This window comes from Ascaphus truei, chromosome 4 (genome assembly GCF_040206685.1).
Source record: "Ascaphus truei isolate aAscTru1 chromosome 4, aAscTru1.hap1, whole genome shotgun sequence".
Classification (NCBI taxonomy): domain Eukaryota; kingdom Metazoa; phylum Chordata; class Amphibia; order Anura; family Ascaphidae; genus Ascaphus; species Ascaphus truei.
Window position 1 is genome coordinate 65,903,805 of NC_134486.1, and position 12,773 is coordinate 65,916,577.

Genomic DNA, 12,773 nt, shown 5'->3' on the forward strand with positions numbered 1-12,773 from the left:
AAGGACAAAATTACAATGGCCAAGCAAGGCAAAGGTAAGTAATAATTTACACATAATCCTGCTGTACACGTACAAGAAAGATGTTTGCACTTACTTAGGTGTTTTAATAATTGCATGTGACTAATATGCATATGCAATTCTTATATCAATTAACACACCCAAATGCAATGTTTTGCTGCAAAGTCAATGGCAGCTTCTCTAAACTTAGCAACTGGCTCCTGGTGGACCATTACTGAACAGACGATTACAACATAAATATTTATAACACAATTAATTATGAGTGTTAACATTTCCAAAACTTCACGTGTACAAGAACATAGTTGAAAGTTTGGAAACAACACAGTCTTCAGCATACATACAATAGTAATTAGATAATGTGAAGTCAACAAAACAAGGCCAAAGACATATTTTCTGAATTATAACATTTATTTTTTTTGTTCCTTTTGCGAGCGAGTAACAGGCCTGCTTGTTGTCTCTTGAATTTTCCTTTTTCTTTTGCCACCAACTTTAGGCACAACAGAGCCACTTTGAGTGGCCTCTGGCACTTCACGGGCAGGGCTTGTGGCCAGTGACTGTTCACCTACGGGGCTTGTGGCCAGTGACTCACCTACAGGGCTTGTGGCCAGTGACTCACCTACAGGGCTTTTGGGCAGTGATTCACCTACAGGGCTTTTGGGCAGTGATTCACCTACAGGGCTTTTGGGCAGCGATTCACCTACAGGGCTTTTGGGCAGCGACTCACCTACAGGGCTTTTGGGCAGCGACTCACCTACAGGGCTTTTGGGCAGCGATTCACCTACAGGGCTTTTGGGTAGTGACTGTTCACGGACAGGGCTTGTGCCCAGTGACACATGTGAGCAAGTTGGTAGACACTGCACAAGTGATGGTTGGTCTGTTTCATGTGTGTCTTTTGTTGTTTTTGACCAAAAACTGGTCAGTAGTAACTGCTTGTATTTTGTTTTTGTGGGCTCCTTTGTAGGTGTCAGCTGCTGATTTTGTACAGATGGCAGTGGTAGTATGTCGTCAGGAACCTGCACAGCAATCTCTGCTACTTGACCGGTAACATTTGGGCCTGGTGAATGAATATCAGATGAATGTGGTGAAAACTGACCTGCATGAACAGATCCTGGCTGGGAGGTGTTGAATTGTGGTACATTAGTCATTCTCCAGTAATTAGCTTGTGTTTGCTGAACAACTAATGCTTCGAATGAGGTGTTGATTTTTTGCAACTGTTTAGGCACTTCAATGAAGACTCTGTGGAGATGTGCCAATTGTGATACTGTTTCTTCCTGCAGTCCAATCATCCTTTCCAGCACTGTCATCATGTCTGAATGGCGACGATTTTCTGCGTCCACTATTTTTCCCTCTGAAGCTACAATTGCATCGTATGTGGAAGTTGATGGACGATTTGGCGGTACAACAGTTTCTATTGGCACCTCTTCATGGTCACATGATTGTATTTCAGTCTCTTCTGTGGCGTCATCCTCATCATACTCATCATCCTCATCACCATGATGTTCTAAAAAGAAATGTACACATTATTAAATGGCATGTTAATGTATGCTGTGTTACTATGTAATTGTACTATGTCCTAAGTAACACCTAACATGTTAGCATACGTTTTATAACCTCATTAAAAACTACCTTGACTTACGAATAATGTTTGGACTCAGTATGAAATATGAATGAATGAAAAGTTGCTCTAAACTCAGAAGTCCTACATGATAATTAACATCACTAACACAATACATGTTGCCTTACACTTAATTTTCACTGACACTAAGTAATCCTATTTAAAGAAGATGTGCAAAACAAATAATGCACATGACAACATAACATATAGAAGAGCACATATTATATGGCCAGCAAATGATACACTCACCTTCTAGTAGTGTTGAGCTGGCTGACCCAGGTGAAGACACTTGTTCCATCTCAGGTGACACATGTCCTCCAGGGGCAACTATATATAACAATAACATAAGTTTTACATTTACATGTGTAAATATTGAACAAACACTTATTGTATGTTCTGTATTTATGATTAACTAACAACATCAGTTCCTTAACCGAAAATGTGTGTGAAAGTGAACATAAATAGTTGTAATAACACTGTACATGCCTGTGTACTTAGAATTTTTGAGTTCCCTAACATACAACATACTATGTTTCTGCAGTAATGCGTGAGGATAAATAGATTAAATGAGTACATAAAAATCATATGTTGTGTAGTGATATCAGTATCATAATGTACATAACTATCATGAGATGACCATTCACAATGGTTATCATGAAGGTGGTCATATTGCAAAAAGTGTTGTTTTTGGTAGAGGATATGTGTGGTACATTAATCGAAGATGTGGCACACCTGAATGTGGCTGTGACTCAACAAGACAACACATGCAGTGTGTGATAATGTGTCTTTCATAGTAGTTCAACTATAGATATGAGTGAACTAATGTGTGACGTACGCTTTGATAAGTAATGAGTTGTTGGGGCATTTAGTAGCTAGAGTTAAGCTTTCAAATGAGTGTGATTAACTTCAGTTGTGCTATTCAGGTTGTAAGAAAGGTATTCCCTTCCCCAAAAAGCCTAATCAGCCACACCTTTCAATGACTTGAAACAGGTGCAAATGGTGTGAACTAAGTTGACCGTGAAATGAGGCTGTAATTAGTGTGTGTGCTGAACCCCACCCCCTCTGTTGAAGTGTATGCTGTGATGAGATATTAATTGCAGCTGCTTTAACACAATGGTAGATGAGCTAAGTAGTCATCTGCAGTGTTTAAGTTATGAAAACAATGACATAACATATGCTACGTGTGCCTCATTATGCTGTCTGTATATGACATAAAGCAAAAATGGACCTTTTCATAAGCAACTATAGATGTGTTAGTGCCAGTGATGTTTGTAGGCCGTTACATGCAATTTCTTTGATGCATGCTTAAAATAGGCAGTAATGTCATGTTTGTCGGAGTAAAATCAATAAAATACACAATAATATGATACATATTTCTGTTCTGTACCTGTAGCTACTAATAATTTCTCATGAACATGTGTTACACGTGTACTACCCTGTTGTTCCCCATCTTCGCCCACCATCAATTGCTTCCACTGCAGCTATGCATTTTGGGAATTCACATGTAAATGAGCACGCAATGGCACGTGCTATATTAGTTACTGCTTTTAGTAGGACTACTACATATATGTCTATTTTGAGATATATATATACAGAATCAGACATATACATATATAGATGCAGGTATGCTTATATTGTGAAGACAGTATAAAAAGCAGTGTAACTATGCAAAATAACTGTAAGCAACGACACGCCTAGTACAGTAATATTTATCACCTGCTGGAAATTGTGACGGATAAATTCCAATGTCACGGTCACCAGCCAAGCCTTCCACGACGACGGTAAGTAATTTTGGCCGAAGCAGCTCCTCCAATGGAGTCAATATGAGACGTTGTGGTGTGGGCCCACCTCCAGTGCCAGTAGCATGCACGCGTTGGTCTTGTATTTTCTTTTTCAATTTGGACCTAATATCATCAAATCTTTTCCGACAATGATACTTGTCCCTGACACTATTCCCACAGGCATTGACACCAATGACTATTGTGTCCCACATTTCTTTTTTGCTTGCTGCACTTGTCCGCCCTTGAAAAACATATAAAACATATGAGGTAAATGAATAATAATATAAGCACCAGTTTCCTACACTGCTAGCTGTTCCAAGTGATAGCAAACATGCTGTTTTATGTGTAATATGTGCAGCACATGAGCATTCACTACTAAACCTATACATGTAAGCAAGGTTGCATTCATATTGTATGCAGTTCTGGCAAATTGACCGCCTGTGTTTATTTGTCCTTGTAAGGCATGATAAAAAGCTGTGTTTCCACACTAATGAACATAGAAAGATATTGTGTACCCATATTTGCATATGAACAAAACTCAGATGACCTAGGATCACATGTATTTGAATAATAAATGTAAAGTTACACTTACCTACTAAATGTCCATATATACTGTCATAGTGCTCCAGAATGCCAGTGACAAGAGCCCTATTTTCCTGGTCATTGAAGCGAGGATTACGTGGCTTCTCCACACGTTTTTTCCGAGCAGGTTTAGGGTCAGAGCTTGGCTGGTGCTGACTGGACTCTCCTTCTTCCAATGGAAGAGCCTCCAAAAGCTGGCCACCAGCAAGCACGCCACCACCATCCACCCCATCAGCAACTGCGCCACCAGCAGCACTCCCAGCACCAGCACTCCCACTCCTAGCACCAGCACTCCCACTCCTAGCACCAGCACTCACACTCCTAGCACCAGCACTCACACTCCTAGCACCAGCACTCACACTCCTAGCACCAGCACTCCCACTCCCAGCAACAGCACTCCCACTCCCAGCAACAGCACTCCCACTCCCAGCAACAGCACTCCCACTCCCAGCAACAGCACTCCCACTCCCAGCAACAGCACTCCCACTCCCAGCAACAGCACTCCCATTCCCAGCAACAGCACTCCCACTCCCAGCAACAGCACTCCCACTCCCAGCAACAGCACTCCCACTCCCAGCAACAGCACTCCCACTCCCAGCAACACCACTCGGTGCACCAGCAACATCACTCCCCTGAACAGTACGTTCACTCCGACGCGTACTCCCACGAGTAGCACTCCCACTCCCACCAGCATCACTCTTCCCACGCTTTGCGGGCATACTTCCAGCACTCACAAAAAACAGACAAGAAATGTACAGGCAATCACACGACCCACTTCCACATATAAAACAAGACAAAGATGTAAACAAAACAACAAAGGACAAAGCTCACCCAATACACAACAAGTCTCTCAGTCAATATGCAAATGTTCAATCGTCCAGCTCTGTGCGTCTCTCTCTCTCTCTCACTCCCAACAACACAGAGAATGATTAGCAGTACACGTTGCCTTTAAATATGGCGCGCAATCAAAAACATGCTTGTTTCGCCTGATTCAGCAAGATTTGTGATTGTGCAACCTAACAGCACCCCGCCACGCACGCCGATACACCTGTGTGTGATCGGCTCATCATCGTGAGAGTGGGCGGATTTGTTTTCGGGTTGATTTTGAATGTATTCGGCACTTACTGCATACGGAGAGGGAAAAACGCCAATAACATGACTAATCGATAAGCTTGCCGATTTCACATAATCGTCGCTTACTGCATGAGGCCCAGTGTGCTGTAGATATTGTAACCGTTGTTTGATTTATTTTTATCTTACCTCTGAGTGTTTGTAACCAATTAGATTGTGTGAAAGCAGATTGTCAGTTGTCCTAACATGACTGGTCTGAGTTATAAAAAAAGAGGATACTATTCTTAGATCATTTGTTGAATCGGATTGCTTCCTTCAAGCCCAAAAGAGCATTACAAATTCCTTTGATATACACAAATGCATTTTCAATATGAAAATAAAAGGAGATTGAAGAGGCATGTCGCGCCCCCGTGACCGCGGCTGCCAAATGGTGTTGTCGGCTGCCTTAGCAGTAACGATAGGCGGTGCTTGTGTGTCTTTAACCTACATGTAATGTACTCTATTCTAAGACTATTGCTACAGTAATGCACTGTACTGTGTAATGAAACCCACTCCTTAATCCCATACACGCTTTCAATACGTGTGTAGCCCTTGTACCCCCACCCTAAGTGACATTGGGGGTGTCTGCTTCTTATCTGGCTACTTCTAGGTGTTGTGCTGCACCTGTTGGTAAAAAGGAGGGCTGAGTGCTCCGCGATGTTGTGGGGAGACACAGGACATGTTCACAGGTTTCCTTAGTTCTTGATTGGTGCAGCGCCTCCAGTCAGCATGGATCCTCTGTGATAGCAGGGATGACCCATACTGACACCTTTTCTTCTTCCAGCAACAAGACAGTGAGTCACACTAGTTCTGGTACAACTGAGTCTTTATTGCATGCAGATGTTACAACAGATCAGATGCATCCTTTTCTGCCTTTCCCTTCTTGCAAGGCCATGGTTAAGGCTTGAGGCCCAGACCATGCCTTAGGCCTGGGACCCGCTGCGCTCGTTGGCGCGGGCGGCAATGTAGCGAGTTCCCCACCAGCAGGGGAATCCTCGCGAGTCGGTCCCGGTCCCCACTGGCTGCACAGCTGATCACACGCTGTGGCGCGTCAGCCGCTAGGAGACACCACAGAATGGTGTTTCCTAGCTTCGACGCGTCACGTGGTGTGGCTGTGAGCCAATGGGGAGGGGAGGCTGCGGAGGAGGAGAGGCTTACGGGGAGCGGGGAGGAGTGTGGAGTGAAAGCAGGTGAGTGCCTGTCTGTATATGTGTGTGCCTGAGTGCGTGCGTGCCTGTCTGTATATGTGTGTGCCTGAGTGCCTGTGTGTGTGTGTATGTGTGTGCCTGAGTGCCTGTCTGTGTGTGTGTGTGTGTGTGTGTGTGTGTGTGTGTGTATGAGTGTGTGTATGTGTGTGCCTGTCTGTGTGCGTGCCTGTCTGTGTGTGTGTGTGTATGTGTGTGTGTATGTATGTATGTATGAGTGCCTGCGTGTGTGTGTTTTTTTTACTTACCTGCAGCCCGTGGCAGCCCGTGGAGGGAGGGGGGGGAAGAGTAGCGGGTCCCTCCGCTCAAGCCACGCCCCCCCTCCCTGTCAATCCTCCCAGTCAATCCTCCCAGTCAATCCTCCCAGTCAATCCTCCCACCTCCCGCTCCGGCCCCTCACATCATGGCCACGCCCCCTCACGTCATGGCTGCGCCCCCCCCCGACCCATTTGGCCACGCCCCCCCGCTCCGAGAAAAGCATCCTGTAGACCGCAGATCGCGGTACAGCGAGTTGCACGTGCCGCCGGCAAGCAAGCCAGCCGTGCGGACGCGTGCAACGGGACCTTAGCCTTATGGACTCCTCCTCTGGAAACTTCAGATAACAGACACAGTCATAAATCTTAACATATATATTCAAGTAAATTAGAGAAATTTGTATTGTACTGTACAACGGTGTAAGATTTATGAAAATATGTATTCCTTTATACAATAAAAGAAATAAAGACCGGGGAAAAACAACACAATCTTCTTCCAACATGCCCTAGCTGTCTCTTGTACAATTTCATGCAGACAAAGAAAGAGGGGTACCCTCGCTCAGCTTGAAGTAGGTGGGGGATGGTGCTCCTCTGGGTCAAGGTAAGTACAATATACTAAATACAGAAAAGTAAACCCAGTTGTGGTCACTCTTTCCCCTGATTGGGTGTATTATGACATAATTAAAAATAACTTTATTAGATGAATCATTAAAATATATGTAGTTTTGCCAACGACGCTTGGCTAAATCCTTCAAATTCATTGATGATTGTTAGGATTTTGGAAATCAATGAGGTTGTTGTTTTTTTATAAATACTAAACAACCTCTGGTACAGTGACCAATAATGAAAAATAAATGTCCCTTTAGTATATATCGGGACTAGAGATATACAGATCTCCCACCATGATCATCCTGATTGCCAAATGGGCTCAATATATATATGAAACTTATTCAAATCTAAAGGTATTGCCTAAATGTTAAAGACAAAAAAGACACAGCGCACAACGCTCATAGTGCATAAAACAATATAATAAAATGTACAATAAAGTAGGGTGAGTAATGTGCGTACATCAAAATAATTAGTCATATGCAGTTAGGGATAATGTTACCCAACGCCTCAGGAAACCGGAAGGAGTATCCTCACAAGGGTTTAAGCGCTGAAGTCTCGGATGCAGGATCCTATTGGTAAGTAGGTAAGTAGAAAGTCTCTAATAAGTTCTTTTTCCCCAGAGCACGAGTCCAAACTTCAGCGCTTAAACCCTTGTGAGGATACTCCTTCCGGTTTCCTGAGGCGTTGGGTAACATTATCCCTAACTGCATATGACTAATTATTTTGATGTACGCACATTACTCACCCTACTTTATTGTACATTTTATTATATTGTTTTATGCACTATGAGCGTTGTGCGCTGTGTCTTTTTTGTCTTTATCTGTTAGTGTAGGGGGTTTCTGAGCCCCCCCTCCATCGCAGCTGCAGACGCTCCGTTCAAGGTTATGTGTTTTTTCAAACCCTATCATCACGTCACTTAATTATTTATTTAGCTGCGCACTTTATTTTCTATTCACATATCTCTGCTCTGTTTGGTGCTGCACTGACACTTTCCTATTATACACTTTGTAGTGTGGTTTAATATTTTACCCGGACCATGGTTTGGAGCCTGGTAGAGTGCCGGAAAAAACGTGATGAGCAATTTGATTCACTATTTTCTGAGGAACCTATTGTAGTTCCAGACAAGGGAAATGTTAAGGGATCTATTGAACAAAATTTTAAAGTACTTGAGCAATTACTCCTTACCGAAGGAAAAATCCACCTTGAAAAAAGAACCATACAAAAATATGTGGAGTGTGACAGAGTCCCTAGGGGCCTGCGGTTTCGCAAATCACCCACCTTCGGTAAGGAGAATGAACATTTTATAAAAGAGTGGAATAGGATCTTGGATGATTGCTCTATATCACTAATGAAGCTCATTATTTATAAAAGAACTAAAACATTAAAAATTATGGATAAAGAGATTTCAGAAGTTATTAAAGTGTTGGAGCCCTTAGTAATTGAGTATGATTGCTCAGAGCTTGAACACGACCTCCGCATGAAACTTGAACATGCGGAGGAAGAAACTTTGAAAAGGAAACATGAAATGTTCTATAGAGACAAGGCCGATTACGATAATAACAGACAAAGGAATTGGGCAAAAGATACTGATAGAAGTAGGTCTGTTAAAACAAACCATAAAGAAGGGGGTCCAAGAGACTCCTCCCAATCCTTAAATAGAACTAACGAGCAACAAAGACATTTTATACCTTTCCCTAATCAAAAAGGTTGGGATAATTGGAATGAAAGAGGCAGGGACACCCAAGTATATGGTAATAGAAGGGGCTTCACCCCTAAAAATGGTCACCCGCCCCATCCCAGACAGGAGGGACAGTTTAGAAACCCTAATTATAAAGGGAAAAATTATATTCCAAATTTTAGATATGGGCAAAGAGAATATAGTAATTATGATTCGAATTTTAATCAGAGAGATTTTAACCAGAGAGTTTTTATACCAAGTGTTAGGCAGAGATCACCGGCCCAACCCTCTCCCTCAGGTTTTTTAGACTCAGTCAAAAACAGACATATAGATCCACTGAGGAAGGGAGAGGGTCAGGGGGCAATACAAAAACCAGAGATCAAAGAAAGGAGGAAAAGGGTCCTGTCAGGAGAGGAACAAGAGGGGGGGCCAGATCTCAAGAAAAGAGATTGCGAGACGCTTTAAAAACTACACCCCCTAAAGGAATCTTTAATCTGTCTACAGTCATCCTGACGGATGATCAGAAAAAGGTTTTAGACAGAGGCCTTACTTTCTCCCGGTCTTGTGGCCCTAATGCTTTTCAACTATACACGGACCTTCAGAAGTTTGTTAGGAATCTCACTCTGAAGCGGCACTTTATTAAATCGGACATAGAAAATACTCCTGCAATAAGAACTACTGATATTGATATCGCTGAATCAATTCAGCTGGAGACTAGAGACGATGAATTAACCTGCACACACACCCACTTTAGAGGGAAGTCAAAATTTTACCCTGCACATTCTAAAGGTCACCACATAGAGACATTTTTTAACATGGTCAACAAAGATTTTAATCTTTTAACCAATAATTTTAAAAGCAGTGATATTAGACATAATTTAAATAAAAACGAAGCATTGGCTTTAAAACTCCTAAAGGAAAACAAAAACCTGATTATCAGGCAAGCAGATAAGGGGGGGGGGTGTCGTGCTACAAGATAGGAAGGACTATGAGGGGGAAGCCCTCAGACTCCTAAACGACACTTCCTCCTATAAAAGACTGAAAAGGGATCCCACAGGGGAATTTTTGGTTTTACTAAAAAATCTTCTTGATGAAGCCCTCACTAATGATGTAATCGAAAAACGTGAATATGAATTTTTATACTGCAGTTGTCCAAAAATTGCCATTTTTTATCATCTCCCAAAAACACACAAAAGTATGATAAACCCGCCTGGCCGACCGATTATTTCGGGAATAGAGAGCCTCACATCTAACCTATCCCAATATGTGGACTATTTCCTCCAACCATTTGTAGTACAACTCCCTTCCTATTTGAGAGATTCAACATCAGTGTTGAACCTGTTGGAAGGGTTCGTGTGGAAAGACTCTTAAAGGTGGCTCACTTGTGATGTCCAGGCCTTGTATACCAACATCCCACACGAGGAGGGTCTCAATGCTGTTCAATCTTTTTTATTGAATGATGCCACTCTACATCCCCTCAATAGTCAATTTATTGTTGATTCCATCATGTACATCTTGAAACATAATTATTTTATGTTTCTTGATGAGTTTTTTATACAGGTTTGCGGAACTGCTATGTGCACCAGGTTTGCCCCCAGTTTCGCAAACCTGTATATGGGAAGATGGGAAGATGAATGCATTTTTAACAACAACCCGTTTAAGGCAAATATTATTATATGGCGCCGTTTCATAGATGACGTCTTGTGCATATGGGACGGCGACCAGTGCTCTATTGGCCAATTTTTGCAGTATTTAAATAACAATAACAAAAACCTCACTTTCACACATGTAGAGCATGAGACAGAAATACACTTCCTGGATCTCAACCTTATGGCGTCAGCAGAAGGGAAGGTGGTAACAAAAACGTATTTTAAGGAGGTTGATTGTAATAACCTCCTTGTTGCCACAAGTAATCACAAAAAAACGTGGATATCAAACATCCCCAGTGGCCAATATTATAGGTTGAAGAAAAACTGTAGCACGGAAGTAGACTTTGAGGAACAAGCTGATAAACTGACCTCAAGATTTTTAGAGAGGGGTTACCGTCTGGAGAAATTAAACATAGATCTGGAGAAAATAAGAAAACTTGATAGAAAAACTATGCTATTAACAAAATCCAAAAAAAGTAAAACCCCCCAGGAGGATGAGGGTAAATGCAACGTTTCTTTTATCACTAATTTTAACTCAATGACGGGGCAAATCGAGAAAATTGTAAGAAAACATTGGTCTATATTATCAAATGATTTGCTGCTGGGTGCTCACCTCTCGAAATTCCCAAAATTCATCTACAGAAGAGCAAAAAATCTAAAAAATACACTATCCCCAAGTGACATAAAACAAATAGAACACCCTAGTGGGGACGATAAATGGTTAAACACTAAACCAATTGGGAATTTCAAGTGTGGGAAGTGCTCAGTCTGCAAACATTTGCACCCAGAGAGAAAGACTTTTAAATGCACGAATGGAGAAGTACATGGTATTAATGATTTTATATACTGTAACACTGACCATGTGGTTTATTTATTGGAGTGTCCGTGTGGCCTTTTATATGTGGGACGCACTAAACGTCCATTGAAAGTGCGCATTCAAGAACACTTGCGCAACATTAAAATAGGTTTTATGAAGCATAGCCTCTCTAAGCACTATGCACAATCCCATAAATGTGATCCCTCCTCTCTACTATTTAAAGGTATTAAGTATGTACCTAAAAACAGGAGAGGGGGTGACAGAGTAAAAGAACTTTCCAGGCAGGAAACCTTCTGGATACACAAATTAAATACTCTGTATCCAGGGGGTTTAAATGAAGATATAGACATTTGGTCCCTGTATTAAGCTTATATACTATCTCTCTATGTTCCTAACTACATTTTACTTATTGAAGTGAAACTTCCTTAGTGGCACCTCATTCGTGATGGGGCAAAAATGGATTGTGGAGACAGAAATGAAACGGATGTGACGTCAGTGCTGGCAGTTGAGGCCGGGCTGTGTTCTGGCTCAGCCCGACCCCAACACTCACATCACACCCGCTCAAAAAATCACATGCGGCGGCGGCGATGGCGATAGCCGCCGGCGCCGCTCCTAATCACCCCCCCCGAGCCCCACACCCCCCCCCTGGAGCCCCACACCCCCCCCCCCGAGCCCCACACCCCCCACAAACCGTAACATATGCGGCGGCTATAGCCGCCGCTCCTAACGGCCGCTGCCATGCCGCGCAGCCTCTCTCCTCCCTACCTCTGCTTTCCTGCGTCCCGCTGACTGAGCGCCGCCGGGGTGTGAGGGGGGGGGTGTGAGAGACTCAGGCAGAGCCGCCGCGGGTCCGCAGCTCTGCCTGACTGTGAGGGGGGGGGGAGGAGAGTCTCAGGCAGAGCCGCCGCGGGTCCGCAGCTCTGCCTGTCTGTAAGGGGGTGTGAGGGGAGGAGGAGAGTCTCAGGCAGAGCCGCCGCGGGTCCGCAGCTCTGCCTGTCTGTAAGGGGGTGTGAGGGGAGGAGGAGAGTCTCAGGCAGAGCCGCCGCGGGTCCGCAGCTCTGCCTGTCTGTAAGGGGGGGGGGGAGGAGAGTCTCAGGCAGAGCCGCCGCGGGTCCGCAGCTCTGCCTGTCTGTAAGGGGGTGGGGAGGAGAGTCTCAGGCAGAGCCGCCGCGGGTCCGCAGCTCTGCCTGTCTGTAAGGGGGGGGGGGAGGAGAGTCTCAGGCAGAGCCGCCGCGGGTCCGCAGCTCTGCCTGTCTGTAAGGGGGTGTGAGGGGAGGAGGAGAGTCTCAGGCAGAGCCGCCGCGGGTCCGCAGCTCTGCCTGTCTGTGAGGGGGGGGGGGAGGAGAGTCTCAGGCAGAGCCGCCGCGGGTCCGCAGCTCTGCCTGTCTGTAAGGGGGTGTGAGGGGAGGAGGAGAGTCTCAGGCAGAGCCGCCGCGGGTCCGCAGCTCTGCCTGT

The 12,773-nt window shown here is 44.1% G+C and overlaps 2 protein-coding genes across 5 annotated transcripts in view; one reads left to right on the plus strand and one right to left on the minus strand.

The window, feature by feature from the left end:
- Nucleotides 1-12,773, plus strand: part of ACYP2 (acylphosphatase 2) — a 211,697-nt gene that overhangs the window by 184,820 nt on the left and 14,104 nt on the right. The gene's annotated exons all lie outside the window — the stretch shown is intronic.
- On the minus strand, nucleotides 309-1,954 carry LOC142492824 (uncharacterized). The gene is made up of 2 exons (XM_075595937.1): nucleotides 1,883-1,954; nucleotides 309-1,519 (listed from the first exon to the last, which is right to left on the minus strand). The coding sequence occupies exons 1-2, from the start codon at nucleotides 1,929-1,931 to the stop codon at nucleotides 426-428; spliced, it is 1,143 nt and encodes a 380-aa protein (XP_075452052.1). The 5' UTR covers nucleotides 1,932-1,954; the 3' UTR covers nucleotides 309-425.

What these genes read in the sequence shown, in the direction of transcription:
- LOC142492824 (XM_075595937.1), bottom strand. Translation starts at nt 1,931, where the DNA reads ATGGAACAAGTGTCTTCACCTGGGTCAGCCAGCTCAACACTACTAGAA. An exon ending in CAGCTCAACACTACTAGAAG is followed by an intron (nt 1,520 to 1,882) that starts GTGAGTGTATCA and finishes ATTTCTTTTTAG; the next exon opens with AACATCATGGTGATGAGGAT.